Source organism: Sciurus vulgaris (assembly GCF_902686455.1).
Source record: "Sciurus vulgaris genome assembly, chromosome: 8".
Lineage (NCBI taxonomy): Eukaryota > Metazoa > Chordata > Mammalia > Rodentia > Sciuridae > Sciurus > Sciurus vulgaris.
The window spans coordinates 151,168,638-151,190,540 of NC_136468.1; the positions used below are offsets into that span (position 1 = coordinate 151,168,638).

Here is a 21,903-nt window from a genome sequence, read left to right on the forward strand (position 1 = left end):
CAGGTGCGGCTCTGCTGGCCTCCCACCCTGGGAATGTTTTCTTTTTCAATTTTTCTTTCTTTTGAAAATACAAATCAACAAAATAAATGTTTAATTTGCAAATCGCAGTGAGCTCCCGAACACAGCGGTCCTTGAACAGGGAAGCGCAGAGGGGGCATGAGGGCCGCGCGGTCTTCTGCCTCCGCTCCAGTCGGGGTGGGAGGGGCGCGCCCGCTCCCCGCCCGCGAGGGGCAGGTGGGCTCAGTGGGCTTGGCAGCAGTTCACAGCTCACCTTGACTTTCCTTTGAAGGGTTCTCAGCACAGTGGTCACAGAATCCCTGGCTCCTTAGATCTGCACCTCCTTCCCAGTCTGTAAAATGCACAGCTTGCCAACTTAGTGACCAGCCAGGACATCAGCTGCTGGGACCCCGCTGGAGCTGAGTCAGGCAGTGGAGGTGGTCCTCCCGACCTCTCCTCTCCTCTTCTTATTGCATTAGCTCACGGGCCGGTTCAGGACCATCCACGTGCAGGGAACAGAGAAGGCCATGTTTTATTCACGGTCCCTGGAGGTGCAGAGCTGACGGCTTCACACCGTGGAGAGAAGGTGGAAGAAAGCGCAGCCACACACGAGGGGTGCAGGGCTGCAGGGGTGCGGCAGGAAGACCACCCTGTATTGCCTCAAGTTTTCTCGGCCAACATTGCACCCCAAACTCGTGGTATTCGAGGAACAGGAACCAGAGCCAAGTGGCCCAGCCCAGCACAGCCTTGCTGGGGAGGCGGACACACAAGAGGCGACCGGACATCTTGGGACCCACAGAACAGGCAGGGAGGAGCCTGGAGGGTAAGGGAAGGGTGAACCGGCAACTAGCTCGGGATGAAAACACCCAGCCCGGGATCCCCTTCCTCCCGCGGGGTGGGCGTGGGTTCCAGGCACACCCTGCGGTGCCTCCACAAGCGCGCATGCGCATCAGTATCCTGGCATCGCCCCCAGGGGGACGGGAAACCATTGCCCCTGAATTCGGACGTCCTAGACGGGATGTCCTACGGCCACTGGAAATGAGTTGTGCCTGCGCCCGCCGAGCTGCCGTGTCTCTAAGAAATCTCGCAATGTGAGAAAAGCGAAGCCCGCAGCCGCACGTGAGGCTGCTGCCCGAGGTGAGGCATGAAGGTGGACGGCGAGTCCCTGACATCGCCCGTCCCGGGGTCACGCGCCAGCTGCTCCCGGAGGAGGACCCACAGCAGCCAGGTTCAGAGAGCGGCAGGTGCCAGTGGCCACGGGAAGTGGGAAATGGGGCTGGTGTCCGAGGGGCACAGAGCACCAGGTTTGCAAGACGGAGAGCGCTCGGGCGATGGTGGCCACCTGCAGGACACCGCGGATGTGCGTGCGCAGCTCCACCCTCACTGCGTCAGGCTGGGAAGTCTCGGAGGGGATTTGAGAAATGGAAGGCTGGGGATGCGGGAAGACTCACGGTCCCTGCGCCCTGCAGTTTGTGTACTGTTTGAATCTTGTGACTGGGTACCTGTGGTACATTTTAAAATGCTTTTTAAATGTCAGGAAAAAAAAAAAAAAAGAACTAGATAATTGCAATAGCCAAATATGCTTGCTTTAGCCGTACATATAATAAATACATACTATAGGCTTACGAGTAATTTATAGCATGTATTTATATTCATATGTTGTGCCTTTATAAATGTGTAATATGTATTACAAAGATGAATTCGGTGGCATATATTTAGCAACCTGTGACCTACTTTGCAAGACTAGAATTCTGCTCTGTTACAGTTAAAAAGATTATTAGCTACAGGGTGAAATGGGATTGCAGCTTGTATTTTTCCACTATTACATAAGCAAATAAAACCACCAAACTGCTGTCTTTTAAAAATATTCCTTAAAGACGAAGGACTCGTCCTCTGCCTCGGCCATGCTTCCCCTTTCTCTCAAGGAGAACGATCACGCCTTTCGTGGAAAGGTGTTCTCACAAGGATTAATCAGACAGCCCGGCGAAAGCAGGACGTCACTCAGGTGAAACCAGGAGACGTGGCTGATCCTGCAGTGGAAAGGAGCCCCCACTGGCTGCACCTGTGCCCTGGCTCAGATGCTGTCCCCACTCTCCCACCGGAACCGTCCTGTGGGCTCACACGCCCTGTGCATGTCCTGGTGGCCCTTCAGCAGCTTTGGCTCAGACTCAGTGTGTTAAGGGGGCCCTGTCCCACTAACACCCCTGAGTGCCCCTCCCGGGTCACTGGGTCGTCTCACCCAGGGACGCAGAGGCCATGGAAGGGGACAGAGTGGAGCCACAGGCCACAAGGCTCAGAGTTTCAGTCCCTGCTCCTGCTCCTCCCTTCCAGCCTTGTACACGCATACTTGAGGGAGAATCACTCAGAGTCAGGGCAGGTGACCCGGCTTCCTTCAGAGTCTATGTCCTGGTAGTGATCTCGCTTGCCGTGGGTGTTGGTGACAGCAGATATCAGAGGCCACATAAGCCAAGGGTCATCATTTCCTGAGGTATGTGGAAGGGGACGCCTTCGTCCATTCCAACTGCTGTAACAAAACACTATAGTTCAGGAGGCTACAAACAGCAGAAATGCAGAGGGCACGCTCTGGAGGCTGGAGGCCCAAGGTCAGGGCACCAGCCCACGTGAGGGCTCAGTGTCTTCCCACCCTGACCTCTCGTGGCAGGAGGAGCAGAAAGCTCTCTTATAAGGCACTAATCCCTTTCTCAAGGACCCTACCCTCATGACCTACTTACACCCCAAGACCCCTACCTCCACACTCATCAGCTTGGGGACTGAGGATTTTGTGAATCTGGGGGACACAGGCATTCAGACCACAGCAGATGACTTTACTGAGGTCGTATGCCCCATGGCACTCAGTCGCATTCCAAGGTGGAAAGTGACCTGCCCTCCACTGTCCTCCTCTACTGGGCTGGTGAGTCACAGGAGGAGCAGTCGTGGCCTGGGGCTTCCTCCAGCAGTGAGGCCCGCGGGCCCCTCTGGCTCCTCTTGCTTGTCTGTGGCCTCCTCCTCAGCTCGATGCATCAATGGAAGATGCTTTGCTAAACAAGGATATGTCAGCCTAAGGAAAAAAGCAAGACCAATTACAGAGGAAATGCAAAGTAAATGGCAGAACAAATGGCCCTGAGACGTGCCAAATGTCATGTGCCTGGTGTACTTTCTGCATGTGGAGTTTGGAGTCCTGAGCCCAAGGACAATCGGCAGCAGGACCTTAGCCCTAAGAACTCTGTTGGGTCAGGCTCTGTGGGATTGTGCTGTGAGCCGACTCTCGCTCCTGGTGACTAAGGCCGGGAGGCAGGTGCCTCCATGTACCCAGTCATAAAGATGAAGAAATGGTCCCTGTGTCTGGAGACTCAGAGGTCAAGTTCAGGTGAGGAACAGTGGGCGGCTTCATGGGCCCCTCCCCACAGAAAAGAGAGAGGTCTGTGTGTGTTTGCATTGATTTGTTTGCTTCACTAACAAGCGGTGGATTGTCTGGGCTGTGAGAACCCAGCCTGGACCTGTGCAGGGGCGGAATGTGTCCCCCACGCCCCTAGGCTGGACCCCACCAGCAGGTGCTGGTGCTTAGGGCAGGAGGGTGGTGCTTGTGAATGACAGTAGGGGTCTCGGGAAAGAGGCTGGAGGTGGCCTGTGAGGACTTAGTGAGAAGGGCTATCTTGGACCAGGAGGCCGGCCCCGCCAGGCCCCGGATGCAGCCTGAGCCTGGACACACAGACCTCTGCTCCCACCTGAATCGGAAGCTGTTCTCCCGGTTCTGGAGGCCTTGAACCTCCGAGGGCCATGTCTCACTGCCCTGCTGCCCTTCCCAGTCCAGAGACACTTTCCCATCATCCATCACACAGCTCATGACAGAGTGGGAGGAGTTCCCTGGATGTGTCTGACATCTGCACGGGATCTGGGTTCCGGTTCTGCCGTCACAGCTCTGGTCCTTGAGATAGGCACTTCTTCCAAGGTGGCACCTCCTGTACGGGGCCAGGAGCTGGGACACACTGGGCACCACACAAGTTCCCGGCACGGAGCACTGGTCCAGGTTGCTTTTCCTCTTAACCCACCAGCTTCGACCCGCTGGGCAATCCTGAAGGCGGAGCTGTGTGACGGTGGTTACGGAGACTGCCTTTCCTTCTCCTGCGCCCTCCGGTGCACCTAGATTGGGTCCCGCGTGCGCCTGCAGACCCGTGGAGAGCTCCGGCTGCTGCCGCAGGAGCTGACCTCACGTGCTCTGGCTTTCCTGAGCTAGGCGGGCTTTTGCTGAGTCCAGCTAGGGAAACAAGAAGACAGAAGATCAGGTCGAGTGAGAAGCAAAGCACCTGCTCCAGGCTCTGGGGGCCTCGTGGCCTCTGCCAGGTCTGAGAGTCACCGTCGGCCCCGCCAGCACACGTGTGCACAGTGCCAGCCAAGCCCTGGCACAGGGAGGCCAGGGGAAGGGAGGGTGGTACCTGAGGAACTGCATGGTGAGCTGTCTCCCACCCACCAGCAGCACTTCCTGTCCCAGTCTGCTAGCTCTCCGACTCCCTGCCACCTTCCCAGCCCCCACTCAGACACTGGCACCAAACTCCACGAGCAAAGGCAACCGTTGTGTCTCTGCGTGTCCCCAGCTCCTCACAACCTGCTTTGCATACTGTAGGCGCTCAGTAAACATTTCTTGAAACAATACTGCCACATTCCACAGATGAAGGTAGCTAGAAACCTCCCAGCCGGTGCCCAGAGGGCCCAGCGCTGCAGTCCCTCCTGAACAAGGCTGGGAATAGAGACAGCGAAGGGAGGAGCAGCTGTCGCGGCTGCTTTGTAACACTTGAGTGCGAGGAGGGCTCCGGGATTGAGGCCATTTGTCAACAGGATGATGTTTTCCATTTCCAGTGTGAACACAGCATTATTCAATTCCCCACCGCCCTCGGTCCAGGGAGTCCCCCTAAACGGAGTTTACTCGAAAATGAAATTGCAGCCTCGAAACTGATTTCTCAAAGGATGCGGTTCATTTTGGCGTCTTTACTCTCCATTCCGGCTGTTTCCAAGTCACCTAAGAATGGCTTTCTCTAAATTGAAGGTCCCCTTGGATGGGCTCAGCTAGATAGTTATGGCTTCAGTGCTGTGGATCTGAAAAGCGCCCGGCTCTCCATCACGGCTGCTCCAGGGAGCCAGGCAGGGCGGCACGTCCTCCCCCTGTGGGGAGGGACGGCTGCTGGCCAGCAAGCATGGTGGGTCAGAATGGGCAGAGCGGCTGGAGAGATCCAGCTCCCAGGGGACAGAGAGGGGCACGGTGGTTCTGACCCCACACTGAGTTTTCCACCCGCCACCCGACCCTCTTCCCGCGTCTGGTGATGGCTCACCGAGGAGGCGTTTGTTCACGGCATCTGCCGCCTTTGAGGCCAAGCTGCTGGTTGTTGGAATACAAGGAACCGTTTAGAGACGGGGGAGTCCGAGGCGGCTTCCAGGGCCTGCGGGGTGGGGATTTCCCCGGAGCCTGCGGTCCCCGCTCTGGCGTCCCAGAGTTGGTGTCAGGTGTGAGGTGAGCACCTCTGCTGTCGGTGATACAGCCAAACGCTGAGTTCCCTTGGTCACTTTTCATACCCTGCTCTTAGAGAGGGGAGACTGAGGCCCAGGGTGTGTGGGGCAGGAAGTGAAGAGCAGGTGGTCACGGGGGCACCGGGGACAGAGGACAGGCTTCAGAATGAGCAAGACAGGTGCACGGGCTGGGGACAGCGCCGGACAGCAAGGACCTGGGAGGGCACAGCGCCCAGCTCGGCCCCCTGCCCACACAGACCTGAGGGTGGAGGGCTGAGGCGCGGGGACTTTGAAGTGGGGTGGGGGAGCCGCCAGGAGGTGAGTGACCATTGCAGCTCCACGTGGCAGCAGAAGGCAACAGCCATCCTGCCCGCTGTCCAGACAGACGGTGCTGGGAAGCTCTGAAGTGCCTGGGGCTGGTCCTGATCCAGCACCCGCATGTCCCACGGGGTCCCCAGGAGGACGGAAACAGGGCAAAGACTGCCTGCCCGGGCTGCACGGTGGCCCCAGCTGCCCGTCTCCTCATGAAGGCCATGCACTAGCAATCACGTGGTCACAAGCCTTGTGGTGGCCATGGGGAGCGGCCGAGGTGGAGAAGGCTGACCTCTTCTGCAGAGCCATTCCAGTCCTTCGCAGCTTGTCCCTGTTCTGCTCAGGACGCCCTCCAGTCACCTCTAGGGGCTTTTCCTTAACTGCAGACCCAACACACTTGGTCGTGTGGAGAGGGTGGTGTGGCAAGGACTCTTGGCCCTGACCTGTCCCTGACACCGTGGGGCCTCTAGAAATTGAGGACAGGTGCCTGAGAGCAAGCCGGGTGCCCGATGCCTCGGCTTCCCACTGAGGAACAGAACTGCAGCTGGTCAGAGAGGCTGTGTATTGCGACTGCCCTGCCAGAAAGCCGCTCCCTCCTGCTGCCTGGCCTCCAGCGCACTTCTGCTTCCCAGAAGCCGCTTGGTCCTCCTGAGAGGTTGCCTGGTTCCTGTAGGTGCTGCTGGGAGGACCAGCTGAGCTTTGGGAGTGCTGGTCAGGCGTGTGGCCAGGCCTTCTGCCACAGCGCCCCAGAGTTCCTCTGAACAAGTGCACTTCCAGGCATCGTGCCTCGGGGACACCACGGTGACCTGACAGAGTTCCTCCTCTCAAGGAGCTTGCCCCTCGGCAGGGAAGAGGAAACATGAACAAAGAAAGGCCGGATTTGCAATAGGGCCAGTGAGGCGTACTGGGGCGCGCAGACAAGAGCTCCTTGCAGCGGCCCAGTGACGGAGGGGAGATGAGCTGAGGAGGGGGAGGACATGGTGACCAGGGACAGCACCAGGGTGGTGCTCTGAGGGAGGAAGTCGGAGACGTGTAAGGACAGAGGTGGCCTCAGGAGCTGTCCCTTACAGGAAGACCGCCCTGCTCACAGCAGAGACTCTGCCATGGAGAGACAGGGCCCACCTGGGGGAACGGCGGCCACAGCCACCCAGGGAGAGACGCGAAGGGCTGGGGGTGAATGTGTCACAGTGCAGACGGTGAGACGCAGACTCAAGATGAATCTGGAGGCAGAGTCAGCAGGACGACCGAAGGCCAGGTGGAGGCGGCCGGGGGTACAGGAGGAACCCATTGTGAGCAGGGGCCGGGGTGCCCCTCCTCTCCGCAGGAGGACAGCCACGGACTTCAACCCTCAGTTCAAGCCACAGAGCCACTGAGGAGCCACCGCAGCCAGGTCCAGCGGAGCCCCCTGCTGAGCCCCGCAGGACTGACACGCTGGCAGCCACCGGGCCGCACTCCAGACGCTACTGAGTCCCAGCCTCCCGCACCAGCCCTGGGAGCCTGGGGTCCACCCAGCCCGCCCGCTCCTCCTCCAGCTTTCCCATTCCGCTCCCTGCCCTCTCCTCCCAGGACACCGCCCACCCCCAGGGAGTTCTGTCTGGGAGGCCAGTCTGGGCAGTCCTTGATGCTTCGCCTTTTAATCCAGTTGCATCTGGATCCTTCCGTGGGAGCCCCACACCCTGCTGTCCCAGCTCCTTGCTCTTGGGGAACCGGAAGGGGCTGAGCCAGGGAGAAGCGAGGCCCTGAGTCTGCGTCTTCCCCATGTGATGTCTTCTCCAAGTTTTATCTCATTTTAATTAAAAGACTTTTAAAGATAAGATGCTGACTGGACGGTATTAACAATGTCTTATAGAACACATGTTGGAGGACCAAGTGTGGAGGACCCCACCCACTGCCACACCGGCAAAGACAGGGGTGTCAGCCCCTCCGGCCCCCAGCTGGCTCCCCCAGGTGTTAGGACGCGTCTCACGTCCCCAGGGGTCTTTCCACACAAAGGCCCTTCCTAAACCCTGGTGCCTCCCTGGTGGACTCCACCCTGTGTGGGTCTCAGCTCAAGTCTGGGGGCGTCTCTGTGAGCCCCCCAGTGCAGTCACCCCAGCTGGGGATGGCACTGGACCACCCTCCCGCCACGGCCCTCACATGCAGTGGGCCTATCCCTGCTGAGTGGGCGCAGGGACTTGGTGGGAGTCAGCCTGGGCTGCGCAGGCCAGGGGCCCACTGGGTGTCCATCCATCACTCTGCAACCTGCAAACTGAACTTGCCAGGGTCCCTTGCTAACTGGGTTATGGTGGTGGGGTGGAGGGTCTGCCATAATTGGGTCCCTCGTCACCTGGATTATAACAAGGGACCAAACTTGCCAACTGGCCATTAGCTCTGTTTAGCCAGAGGGAGGCCCTGAGCAAGTGCAGGGTGGAGGAAGGAAGCCCTCGGTTTCCAGGGCGTCTCAGGAAGCGGCCCTTGTCCTCGGTGGCTGCAGCTCCACAGCTCTGGCTGAGGACCCAGCTCCCGCGTCCCCCTGACACCCACCCTGACCTCGTCCCTCCCCCTGGAAGTGGAAGTGTCTTCCCCTTTCTCCCCCCGGCCACCCCATCGCCCACGTGTTGCTCTGCACTAGGGACACCCAGTGACTGGAGTGACCCCCTGCAGGCCTCCTCATCCAGGCACAGAAGAGCAGAAGCAGCGTCCAGCAGCCGGGGCCTCTGTGCTTCTGGCTGTGGGGCTGTCCATGGCACCAGGAGACCCAGGGCAGGGACAGTGGCCAGGACACTAGGGCCTGCCTCTGCAGTTCTGCTGGAGTGAGTCTCTCTTATCTTGCTGCCGATTTGGGTGCAAGAACAAGACCTTCATATGTGATACTACGCCCTTAAAAACAAAGCAAAGCCAAACCCAAAACGGTGCTTCTTAACCCCAGCGGCCCACAGGATATCCTCAGAAGCTTTGCCAAAAACGAAAAGGGACATCAAGGCCCAAACCCTGCCCGTGGAATCTGAAGGGGAGAGGGAAGGCCACTTTTAAAAAACCCTAGTATCTTCTTCAAGCCCAGCAGGCCGATCTGCCATCAACCAGGATGCAGGATCGTAAATAAGACGGGAGGGACCGTTAGTTTAAGTTCTTCCAGTGTCCTCATGATCTGCGCCCCAGGTTCAAAGAGAAGGGGCTCAGCATGAGTAGACAGCCTTCTCAACCTGCTTGGAATTGTCACTGCAGTCAGAGCTAAAGAAGGGAACCCAAGGGACCAGGGCAGAGCAGCCCCGGCTGGTGACCTGCCTCCACTGGACAACCTCCGCACCGTGCCTGTAGCAACGAAGCCGGAGTGGACAGCAGGTGTCTGGGGACTCCTGGGGTCACCCGCTTGTGTCACGGCCCACAGTGGCTCATTTCTGCAGCTCCGACATGTGCCTGGCACCAATCTGTGCTTGGTCAGTGCCCAGTGGCTGGATGATGGATGAATGGGCATGAAACCGGGCAGAGGAAGCCTTCTGTTTTCCAAGTGAAAACTTTCCTTTACCCCTTCCAAGCCTTCTCATCTCAGCAGTTAGTGCTACCACAGAGACCCGCAGCTCATCAATTACAAACATTAACTGTAAATTACAATTTTGCATAGTTAATTCAGCCTCCTCATTATGTATTTAGTAGAGCTTAACAGGCATAAAATTCAATAGCAAGCTTTGGAGCAGATCCAGCGTCTGTCTTCTGTGATATTTGGAAAATGCGAAGTTTTAGTGGGGGACCTCGGAGCGTGTCTGTGCTGGAAAGCCTCCAGAGGGCTCTGCCTTTCGCTCTGCTCCTGGAACAGGTTCAACGCTTCTGGGGGAGCTGATAGCTTCCAAGGATGCGCCTGCACCTCCTTCCAAGGCAGCAGAGATTCCGACTCCCCTCTTGAGTAGAAATTAATATTAACCTGACTAGTGGAAGGAAAGAAAAGTGTGAATATCAGGGAGCTCAGCTCCTGGCGCAACTGCTCACTCATCACGGGTTCAACAAACATTTGCTGAGCGCCTCCCATGGATCACAGCGGTGACGGACCCAGGAGGCGATGGTAGGGGCCATGTCATGCTGTCACGGAGCTTGCGCTGGAGAAGGAGGCACACAGGTCCACCAGGTGCAGAGGGGTGCAGAGTGTGCCACGTGGTCGTGGCGGTGAAGGGGCTGGTGAGCGCCCAGCAGCAGGCAGGGATCATGGGAAGAGCGCGTCATGAACAGCAGGGTGCGTGCTGTGAGGAGCCAGCTGTGGAGGAAAGCAAGGGCAGACGCGTTGGGGGACTGACACTGGTGTGTTTGAGAAGGACCAGGTGGGAGCGGCTGGGAGTGATGGGGACAGGAAGGAAGCAGCGTGGAGGTGGGATTCCCCAGGATCTGAGAGATGGAGACACTGTGGGCCCTGGGGCGGGCTCCGGGTGGCTGCTGCTTGGGCACCGTGAACCGGCACGCTCAGCTTCCCATCTAGACACCCCAGTGTGCAAAACAGCAGGTCCAACTCCAGGCCTCCACCGTCCTTCCTCAGCCTCTCCCCAAGCTCCCAGGCCTCCTGCAGACAGAAAACTCGACCGGGTTCATGCCAGGTTTGCTAAGGCACTGCAGGTTGAAACTCGGTCATTTTGGCCCCTGGGGCTCTGCAGGGTTCTCCCCAACCTTGGTCCAGCTGGACAAGCCTCATGGTACTGGGCTGCAGGGGACATGGAACCTTCAGGCCTTCTCGCTGATGGCCTCCATGCAGGAACCTGCAATTTCTTCCTGGGTGCCAGGGTGGTGGGTGTTGAGGCCAAACTTCACAGAGCAGCCATGTTCGGCTGGTCTCTGTCCACGGTCCATGCCATCTTGACTCTCCACCCGTCCTCCTGCAGGACACTGAAGCCAGGTGGAGGTCTGCCTCTGTCCCCTCAGCAACCTCAGAAAACGTCCTTGGGCCTGGACAAACATTTCACTGCATTCTGCACCAGTCGGGCCCCCGTGGGCTGCAGAGTGGGTGGGCTTCTGGCTCCTCCCTGCTCCTGGCACCCGAGCTCTGCCCAGCCTCTGCCCTACCCTACTCAAAAGAACTGTGGCAGCCACACCTCCATCTGGTTCCGCCTGATAGACTCCCCAGCACTTCCTGACTCCAAATCGCCATTCACTATTTCTCCTGAGTAGAACCTCACCAGGCAAGTGCCCCGGTGGAACTGTATTTATCTGGCCCAGCAGCTTGGCGCTGGATGGCAGGGGCCTCTCTCTCTACATGGTCCCCAGTAATGTCACAACAATGCTCCTAGAGAGAAAGGTAGTGGCCGCGGGGACTTGGAAGTTCTGCAGTGTTACTTCACTGTGCTCTGTCAGCCAAAGCGACACAGGCCAGCCTGGATTCCAGGGGAGGAGAAAGCATCTCCAGCTCTTGCTGTGAGGCGCAGAAAAGTCACCCCGAAAGAGATGAGCAGGATTTGAGACCACTCAACAGCCTTCCATGGGGTCTCCCCACTTCTAGTAGTTACAACAGAGGGGACGGGGGAGCCAGACTCAGAGTAACGGCAGGCTCAGCCCCTCCAAGGGGCCGCAGTGCTTTAAAGGGATGCCAGGGGCATCCATATAATTTGCAGTAAAGCAGTCTCTTTCTTCCTCTTCCCCTTTATTTCCTGTTCAATGGATCGCTCGGCTTGGCTTCTCTGGAGAGAAGTAAAACGTTTGTTTGTAGGTTGTTTGTTTGCTTGTAAGTCCAGACCCCGAATGTCACCAACTGCTCGGAAACGGGCAGGCTTCCTAGGCTTTGGTCCTCCTAGGCTCTGCTGTCCTGAGCCTGGAATTCTGCCTAGTAACTGGGGAGAGTGGGAGAGAAAGAAGGGGGCTCCCTCTGACTGCCCCGCCCAGTGGACAGCAGCAGGTCCCCTCACTCAGCCAGCACGTCCTTGCTCAGCACTCGGGATGGGATCCCTGGTGCAGAGAGAGAGCAGGAGGTGTGCTTGGGCCCCGCTGCCCTGTGCCCTCCCGCTGGGCTTCTCTGAGGCCCCGCTTCGTAGACCTCCATCGTCCCCTCGTCCATTTCTTGCCTCCTCCCTTCCTGGTGATTGTGAAGCTTCTGTTCAGTTTCCTTTTCTCTCGCAGTTGGATCAAGGGGTTTGTGGCTGCTTTGCAATTTGTAGCTCAAGCCCACGCACTTCAGCACCCAGACCCCCCAGAGCACCCAGGCCATCAGCGTGGACCTGGGGTCAGGGGAAGGACATGTCCCCGCCTTTGTCAAATACACATGAAGCAGAAGGAACTACATGAAGCCTGGGTGGACCATACTGACCTCCCAGAGCGGCCCCTGTTCCAAGGTTCTGCTCTCCCCTTTGTGACCGTCCTTTCTCTGTGGCTCTCAGTGAGGAGAAAGCCCCTTACCCCAGAGTGGCGAGCAAAGTCCCTCTGGCTCGTAAACACGGCCCCAGACTCCATTTTCCTACCAGATAGAGTCCACTAGATAAGAGGTTTGGTAAATTGAATTTTCAGTGACCCAAACATTATTGCGACTATTGGGGGAATTTATTTGCTTTTCAGTAAGAGCTTTGTTAAGTCGACTTTGAAAATCTCTTTCAAGAATTACTGCAATATATATACATGATTGATTTTAGCAAGGGGTGGCTCCTGGATGCTCTGGAGTCACACATGTGTTGAAATTCCCGTTTATCACTCCACCAGTGTCTCGAGACCCACCTAAGCTGGGTGGAGGGTTCTCAGTCTGCTCTAAACAGACTCTTAGTGAGGCCTGGGTCTGCGCAGAGACAGTGGAAAGTGGACCACAGACACACCTGCACAGGAACTGCCTCCTCCCTGGTCCCACCTGCCAGCACTGTGAGCATCAACGTCAGACACACAGTTATGAGTAAATGCTCAGTACGTGGATCTGAATGAACCCAGCTCGAGACCAGCCAGAGTCCCCATGAAGCTGCGGCTTGCTCTCAGGGAGCCCCTGGGTGGGCATGGTGGCCGTGCCGGGCAGGTCCCAGGCATGAGCGTGCAGACCAGTCCTGCTGAATGGAGAACAGTCGCCAGTGCTGCTGCCTGCTGGTGCCGCACTCTGACGTGATGAGCTCATCCTCACGTCAAGTCTACCAAATGGGAAGGATTAGCAATGCCCATTCCTCAAATGGAGACCCTGAGGTTGGGGTGTCCTCGCTCACCCAGCCGCAAGCTAGGGAGACCAGGATTGGCGCTCAGACACACCCTGGATCCAACTCTCCCCCTCAGAGAGCCCTGCCTCCAGTCTTGGTTCCCACTGCCCCGTTCTCTTCCCCTCCCCCCTCACTTCCTTCCCTCTTCTCTCCCTCGTCCCATCCTTCCTTCTTTCTCTTTCATTCCTTAAAATAAATGCCTCCTAGATATCCTGAACCCCTAGACTGCAGTTGCTCTTATTTTGCAACAGGAGGACGTAGGGACCCAGTGGTGTTGGGGACCCACGCAGCCATGCTCATCTCTTGCCCACCCCCTTGGAGTTCTGGGGACCCAGTTGGAAAATCACGCTGCACCCTCTTCAGGACAGGTGTCTTCCACCTCAGTGAAAGCACTTCTGCAAAGGGTACCCAGAAAGATGGAGGCCTCTGAGACAGCGATGTGGAGGAAACGCTGGCCGCTGGCGTTCCCAGGCCAGGCAGCAAATGCAGCTGTCGACTGGGCTGCATCAGGGCTGAAGGGTTAAGGACTGTTACAGCCTCTCTGGAACCATCTTTCTCTCTCCTGTGCCCATAAGGCAGCTAGAAGGACCGCCCCCTAGGAGGACCGCCCCCTAGAAGGACCGCCCATTAGGAGGACGGTCCCCTAGAAGGGTGGCCTCTTAGAAGGCCCGCAGCCGGCCCGCGAGCACCAGGCGGCCTCCCTCCTGTCCAACAGGCCACAAGTTCCCAGTAGTTTCCTTCCCTGTGAATTGATATGTCCCACATCCTCTACGAGACGAAGAAGATGCGGTGCGTGGCCATGGAGGAGAGGAGAACGCCGCGTGTGTGCAGAGAAGTGAACCAGCCAGGCGTGGAGTCTGCATCGCCCTGTTCCCAGTCAGCGGCTCCTCCTGAGCCTCCCAGGCGCCTGTCTCTGCCCGGTCAGCCCGGTTGCCCTCTTCTCACCCGTGCGTCTGGCTCCCTGTGAACCCAGGACAGTCCCTCCTGTCTGTCTGAGGTCTCCCTCCCTGAGAGTCTGATGTCAATGTTCTAAACAAGCACGTCCCACCCTGCCTTGCACCTGGGGCTTGTCCTGATGTCCCTCTGCCTGTAATTCTGCCCAGCTGTTAGACAGCCAGAGATTTCCTCCAACTGCAAACTTTTTATTATTTTTTTTTTTATTCTGAAACAAAAATTGAGCCTAGTTGGCTCACAAATGGTGAGAGCCCCAGGGGGCACTTTGCATGTTCCAAACAGGGACCTGCAGAGTTTTTGCCCTCTATCTGTGGCTGGGGATCCAGGAGATGCAAACCCATCCCTGGCCACAGAGGCCCAGGAGTCTCTGCTCTGGCACTGATGTGAACTGGGAGTCTTGTCAGCCCCGCACCCTGAGGGTTTTAGTGAGGCTTGGAATGATGTGTATGTGAACCCTGGTCTAGTCCGGGGCACACAGTGAATCTCATTAATAGTAGGGTCTTCGTTTTATTCTTGTGTGCACTTGAACAGAACCCCTTGGGAGACTAGGTGTGGTGGCACACACCTGTAATCCCAGCAGCTCAGGAGGCTGAGGCAGGAGGATGGTGAGTTCAGAGCCAGCCTCTGCAACTTAGTGAGGCCCTAAGCAACTCAGTGAGACCCTGTCTCTAAATAAAATACAAAAAAAGGGCAGGGGATGTGGCTCAATGGTCGAGTGCCCCTGAGTTCAATCCCTAGTACCAAAAAAAACCCACCTTGGGCAGTAACCTCACTGCTCACAAAAATCATACAACATAATCCTTCAAAGCCAGAGAAAAGCACTGCTTCCTTCTCTTTCCGAGTCAGGCGGTCATTCCCAACCTTGGGCCCAGCTGCAGCAGGGATGGCCCACCACTGCGGCAATACCCACAAAAGAGTGCTGTAAGAGAACGCAGCCAGGTGTAGGCGCGTGGTGGTAGACTCTGCAGATGCAGCCAGGTGTAGGCATGTGCTGTAGACTCTGCAGCCCAGGTGTCCTCGCTAGGAGAACCAGAGGTCTGGAAACACAGGAGTGCCTGTGACCAGAGGGGGAGCCCAGCTGGGCCAGGCCAAGGAGGAGGATGCCCTGGAGGTAGTCGAGCTGGCTCAGATGCCAGGGCCTTTGGTTCCTGGAGAAAGAGCACGTCTCCCAGTTTGGAAACCCCAGACTCCTCATTTTCCAAGACCAGAAGCTCATTCCTGAGATTTGCGGCCTGAATGGACCGTCCAGACCTCGGGTCTATTTTCCCTCCCTGAGGGATCTCTGGCGTTTCATACATCAGGATTCTCTGGGCCCACCTCAGATTCAGAGAGTTCAGGAAAGATCCACCCAGAGCCCAGGCTGGTGCAGCAACCGACCATTACCTCCAGCTCAGCCGCTGCACAGCACCAAGTGCACGCAGCCGAGAACCAGCCCTCGGCTCGGAGCAAGCCCTGAAGACCCAGCAGGTGCGTTTGTGGCTGATTCTCGCCCCGGCAAAGGGAAAGGCGGCACACCTCCACAGCAGCACCAGCGCGCTCAGGACGCCACTGCCGAGCATGTCTGGTGTGTCTTCCTTGAGGTGCATGGAAAACCCCCTTGAATTTGCTTGCAGACATGTGGCCTTCCCTTGAGATGCCAGCCTGAGATGGTGCTGATGGCTGGCCCACTGTTTAGGCACCCCCAGCCTGTCCCTCAAGGCTGCGACGGTGCAAACCCAGCTTTGTGCCTGGGACACCCTCCTTCGCGGTTCTACTGAGCCCTGGTGGTTGAACAGCTGTGGACAGCGCGAACCCGTCCCTTCCCCAGCTTCCAGCAACGACCGCAGACTTCCCTGTGAAGGTCCAGCTGGCGCATGCTTCGGGATATGTTAGGGGATGCCCTGCCCGCTCTACATCACCAACACACCGCAGACAAACCGTGAATGACCCCACAGGGCTCTGCGCCAATCAAGTGAGACTTGCCAAAGTCGGCAGCTGCTGGGTTTGGTCAAAGGACACAGTTGGCCGAGCCCTGTGTTGAGAAAGTCTTGTGGTGCCTGTGAGGTGCTGTCTGACCACGGCCAAGGGTGCCAGGGAGCCCTGCGCTGAGGAGCGGAGACACAGCGCTCCATGTGATGCTGCACGTGCTGTGAGGGTGGAGAAAGCCACTGTTCCTCTCTAGGCCTAGGTTTCGTCCTCTGAAAACTCATGTTTGGACCAGGACCCGCTCTGGAAATGTACTGACCGAGCTTGCTAAACGTCCGTCTGCCCCCACCGCCCCCCATACAGTATCGTCAGGCTGTCCACTGAGGAGTCCTTCTGAGCACAGAGGCTTTGCTGAAGTACACGAGGCAATCTGAAGGACCTCTGGGAGACCGGGAGAGCCACTGCACTCAAGGTATTAACCTCCCAGCCACAACCAGGGCGGCAGGGGTAACAGACAGAATGAAGTGACCAGGCTCTGCAGAGCCACCAGCACCAGCTGCTGAGAGTACCAGGGCCAGGGAGCCAGAAGCACCCACAGCCGTCCTGAAGAACCAGCTCTCCAGGGAGTGCCAGCCCCTCGCCGCTGCCATCCCACCACCCCCACTATCCCTGAGCCCTGGGCAAGTGGGGCCTGCCGGGTGGACCTGCTGTGAGCCTGCATCTGGCTACAGGGGAGCTGGGAGTGGGAAAAGCTTCTCAGTCACCAGGAAGAGAGGGAGGGACCAGCTGGGAAGGAGGTGGGGTGGTGAAGGTGACGAGGTGTCTGCCGCAGCTGTGACCCTGGATATAAGGGCCTGCTTAGCTCAGTGGCCTCTCGGATGCCCACTGGCTTATCTCTTCATCCCAGGAGCTGGGAAGCCCACCCAGGGCTCCTTGAGGCTGTGCTGATGCAGCCCCGTGCACGACACCCGATTCCCGGGCCCACAGGTGTGGCTGCTCTCCGTCCCGCCGCCCTGAGCTGCAGTGGTGGCCCATGCCCACCAGACCCCGGCCTCCTCTTTGTTTCCGTAGTCTAAGATGGCGACGGAGAGGGGGTCAGGGAGGGTCCTCTGAGGAGGTCAGCTGACGCCACTCCCCTCTGTTCCTTCCAGAAGCAGCAGCTCCTTCAGCGAGGTTGTGCAGATGAACTTTGAAATTGCCAGCTTCAGCAGCCTCTCGGGGACGCAGCCCATCACGTGGCAGGTGGAATACCCGCGGAAGGGGAACAGCGACGTGGTGGTATCGGAGATCTTCATCAGCCAGAAGGACCTGGTGGGCATCGTGCCACTGGCCATGGTAAGGTGTGCTGCCCTGGCCGCCCCTCCCGCCCAGGAGGTGTGGGACGCAGCCCCAGGGGTGCCGGCCCCAGCCCCCCACTGTCCCCCAGTCCAGGAGGGACCGCTCTGGACTGTAGGAGCTCAGCCTCGGGGTGCCCACCACGCAGGCCACCTGGTCCATACCCACCAGCCCTTCTTTGCATCCAACCCGTTCTTTTCTTCTGTTCCTTTTCTATAAAGAAGTTTTGTGGGCCACACTGCACATTAGTGGAGGTGGGCGAGGCTGTGCTGTGTCAACAGGTGACCTTGAATCCTGGGGACCTGAAGCAGCAGATGACATTCTTGATTATACTGCACTCACGGAAAGCCAGGCAGCCCTGGACCGTGCAGTCCCCAAGGGGGCCTCCTGCTCCCTACTCCACACGTGGGGGATACTCTGCTCCTTCAGCGCCCTAGACAGGAGGAGACTGGCCAGCAGGGGCTCCACAAGGCCCCCGTGGGCTGCAGTGGACCCGAGGTGTACTGTGCCGGCAGATCTCAATGCCACACGCGCCCGGCAGGTTGCTGTGCTCAGCGACTTAGGGGCCTGTGCTGAATGAAACGGGCAGCATGCAGCCTGTGTTAGGCTGACCGGGAACAGGTGGGTTGAAAGTCTTTGGGTATCAAGGGCTACGAACCCAGCCACTTAAACTTGGCTGACAGAACTGCCAGGTCTAGGGCTGCATTTCTGGAACTTGAATTGCATGCCCCGGGATTTAGGGGGTCCAGGCCAGGTGTTGACCTCACGGGTTGTGTCACGGGGTTGTGTCGGTACTGTGGCCGCAGGCCTCACTGGGGGCCCCGTGTCCTAATGATGTTGTCACAGGGGGTTGTGACTTCTCTTCCCCCCTCCGCTCTGTGACTCCGTTAGAGTCACAAGGTGGCCCCGACAATGCCGTGCTGGCGACCTCAGAATATTACATTCAGCAGGAAAAAAAAAAAATCCTCACGGCCAATCTCCCATGCGCGTCCCTGGGCCGGCTCTGATTATCGTCATGAGCAGTAGGCCACCTGCCAACCTGAAGCCACACTGAAGTCAATGCTCTGCTTGGCCAGGCCCGGGGAACTGGTCAGCCTAGGGCAGGCGCGGACTCAGCCTGAGAGCTGGTGGGTGTGGGTGTCATGGGAAAGTCTGGTTTCCACTGAGAGGTGGGGATGGACACTGGTCAGAAGAGGACGCCAGGTGTCCATGCCAAAGGCGTTGCCTGTCATGAGTACTGGCATACCCTGAGGTTGGAGAAGGATCCCTCTTGGCTTGTCATGTCCTCTGTAACCTTGGGTCACGTGTGGTCTACTGCCTGTCCTCCATGCAAGCTAGCAGTAGCTTCACTGCTTTTAAGTGTTTAAATGTCTGCATTTTAAAAGCTTATATATAGCTCCTAACTATGCTAGCTTTGCTTCTTGGCCCACCACCCTGAAATATTTACTCTCTGGCCCTCCAGAGAGAAGGTTTGCAGACTTACATCCTGACACACACCAGCGTCAGTTAGCATGTGCGTCCTCCGTTCCTAACCCACCTATTTCAGAAAGATAAGACACCCAAATAGGTTGAAAAAGCAAAACCATTATAAAGACATAAGATGTTAATATGGCCCGTTTTCAAAACAAGAATCCTTGCTGCGGTGAGATTAGTAAAATGGTTGTTGTGTCTTGCAATGCCTTCAAGGCAAGATGAAATGCCTACTAATGTGGTGCCCCGAATCCGTTCCCCTGCGAGCTGCTGAATGTGAGCTCCAACTGGCTTCACCTCAGAGGGCACCGGTGTGGCAGGCAGCTCTGCAGGACCAGCATGGAGCCCAGGTGACACCACCTTGCTTCCCTGGAATCCACAACTGTGCCATGCAGTTTGGGACACCGGGACTGTGCCAGTAGGGGACAGCAGATGGGCCCACCTGGGGGAACATCCTTCTGTTTTTCTGTGATTTCTGAGCATTTGAGGCTCACAAAAACATTTTGGGGCTTCCATTCTTTGATGTATGAAAAGAGTAATTACATCTCAGAGTTTTTTTTTTTTCAAGACTGAGCATTAATACATTTATAACCAGCCAAAAACTAAACTTTCGTTGGAAATAGCTAGTGATAATGGTGAAAACTTTCTCACTAAAAGATGAGAAATTTAAAAATAAAAAAACCTGCCAGAGAAACTAACTCTTGAGTTGCATGTCTGCAGCCAGAAGACAGCTGGCCAGGTCTTGGAAAAAGTTAAGTGGATTCCCCAAGTTGGTGTTCATTTTAAAGAAAATAAACCACACAAGCTGCAAGGCAGGAGCACCAGAGGGGAACTGGATGCTGCCCGTGAAAGCAGGCCTGCCCAGGCCTCCTCCTGCGGCCAAGCACCGTCCAGGCCTCCCTGCCCACTGAGCTGCCCTCTGACACCCACTGAGTCAAGAGCGGGAACACAGGGCTGTCGGTCCTGCAGAGCCCTGTCTGTGCAGGCGCTGCTGGCCCCTTGGTGCTGCTTTAGTGAAGAACCGAGACCCACTCAGCCACCTGGCTGCTTCTGAGCATGGGGTCTGCCTGGGCAGTGCCCACTGCGGGAAGGAGTGTGTGGGCATCCAGTCTGCCACGTAGGAAGAGTATTCACATCGTGAGTGGAGCCCACAGGGACCAGGCATGTTCTGTGTGGTCACTTCTGTGCCTTCTGAGGAGGGGACACAGTCTCCTTGAGTAGAAGGGAGCAGCGGCCCTCACTGGACCTCAGCCCGGCTCTTCCCTGGGCCGGGCACAGGTTGTCCAGGGGGATTGAGCAGGAGAGACCCGTCTTGCCCAGGGCAGCTGCACTGGTGACCTGACAGGAAACCAGGCAGACATTTCACAAGACACCACCAGGTAGTGACCGGCCACTGCTGGCAGGTGGAAGAGGCAGGACAGGGTGGGTCTGACAGGCTTCCACCTGCATTTCCTGGGTGTCTCTCCTTAGGGTTTATTAAAATTTTTTAAACATTAGACCTAAATATTGGGCTTAGCCTAGGGACAACGGCACCCCTCACTTAGGCAGGTATAGAAAGAGGCCTTGTCACCCAGGACCGACGTACCTACACTGAGTTTCCAAGGATGTGGTGAGTTTACTTGGCATTTTGAAGAGTTTCATTTTTGCCATGATAGGTGCAAGAGGAAGTCCCCTTCCTTCACCCAGAATCGTGTGGGCCAGGGGCTTTCCTTACAAGAGCTTTTGAAATTCCTAGGACATATCCCTCACTCTCTGCATAAAATGAAATTAAAAATAAAGTATCAATCACTAGGGCTGTTTAAGTGATGGCTCTTGATCTCAAGTCTGCAGAAAGATAATTTGAGTGCCTGCCTCTCGAGTGACCTGGAGACTCTAGAGGGTGAACCAGGTCCTCGGAGCCCAGTGTGCAGCAAGAACAGAGCAGGCTGGGCGACCTGCCCCGGGGCTCCCTCTGCCTGCCTTGGGCAGGGATGCCCTCGGCTTCAGATGGCTTCAGCCAGTGAGCAGAGGGTAGAGGGCACGCTGTGGTCCTGCCTCCAACCGTGCGGTCCCGACCCAGGCTGAGGTGACGATGGTGACCTGATTTGGAAGCAGGGTGCTCGCAGGTGTCCTGATGTTGAGGTGAGATCATACTGGATTAGGGTTGTCCCTAAATCCAGTGACGGTGGTGCTGCTCGGAGACAGGTTTGGACGTGGAGACACAGAGAAGGCCACCCAGTGACAATCACAGGGACAGGAGGGCTGTTTCTCCCCACAAGCCTGGCTGTGCGAGGCATAGCCGTCCCCGTAGAATCTAGGAGGCAGCGAGGAGGGTCTCCTCTGTCACCTGCAGAGGGAACAAGGTGCTGCTGACTCCTGGCTTTAACTCCCTGCAGATCTGCAAGGGAGGGAACCTCGCCACCAGGCACCCTGCCACCAGGGCACATCCCAGGCCTCCACTGCGGCTGGAGGGGCAGCAACGTGTCCTCTGCGGATCTCCTGTCCCTGGGCTCCCCGGCCCGAGGCCTGGGGTAGGAACAGCCCCAGCTGGGACAGTGTCTGCTGCGCGGTGCCTGGCTGCCCTTAGACCCTGGTGTCCGTGGCCGTCAGCTCCTGCCCTCCAGTCACAGCCTGGGAGGGAGCTCATCCCTGCCAGGACCTGAGTGGCACTGGAGGGTAGGTGCCTCCTGCTCCCCTAGGCTCCTCCACAGACAGCCGGTGATCGCCCAGATGTGGGTGTGAGAGACCCCCCACTGGGGCCCCTCTTCTCCCCTCTGCCTACACTCGTGATGATGAGAGAGGTCAAGGAATCCTACCAGGCATCTTGATCCAGGGATGGATTTCCCACCGAGGGACGTCCCTCGGCACTCTCTGCCTCGGAGACCCAGGTGCAGGAACCCAGCTGTGTCCGCAGGCCCGGGTCCTCGGAGGATGCTGGGATCCGCACATCAGTCTGCAGATGATGGAAGGCTGAGCTGCTCGGGTGTGTCAGGGACCGCGCTGTGACACCCTGAGTTCTAGAAGACAGAGGGGGATGCTCCCCGGAGCTCCAGGCAATGTCCTCTGACAGGATGGGAGAGTGCCATTTTTATAGACAATGGGAAAATGACGTTTCAAGAATTTTCAAGAGGATCCAACCCCGATCCGCACTTTACTTGTGCGACCAGAAGATGCTGCGTGTGGACCTTCTGAGCCTCTGAGGAGAGCTGGGGAGCTCCAAAGCAATTGGAAGATGTTTGCTCAGTTGAAAAAATAAATCTGCGGGAAAATAAGTGTTTCAGAATCACAGCCGGAGGTTGACTTTGAAATTAAAATGAAAAATGTTCCTTCCCTCCAT

The 21,903-nt window shown here is 57.3% G+C and overlaps 1 protein-coding gene across 1 annotated transcript in view; it reads left to right on the plus strand.

Moving 5' to 3' along the window:
- TMEM132C (transmembrane protein 132C) overlaps window positions 1-21,903 on the plus strand; it is a 272,078-nt gene that overhangs the window by 205,377 nt on the left and 44,798 nt on the right. Inside the window, exon 4 of the mRNA XM_079152481.1 lies at window positions 16,934-17,117. Coding sequence (XP_079008607.1) covers window positions 16,934-17,117 — 184 coding nt within the window. The remainder of the gene's footprint in view (window positions 1-16,933; window positions 17,118-21,903) is intronic.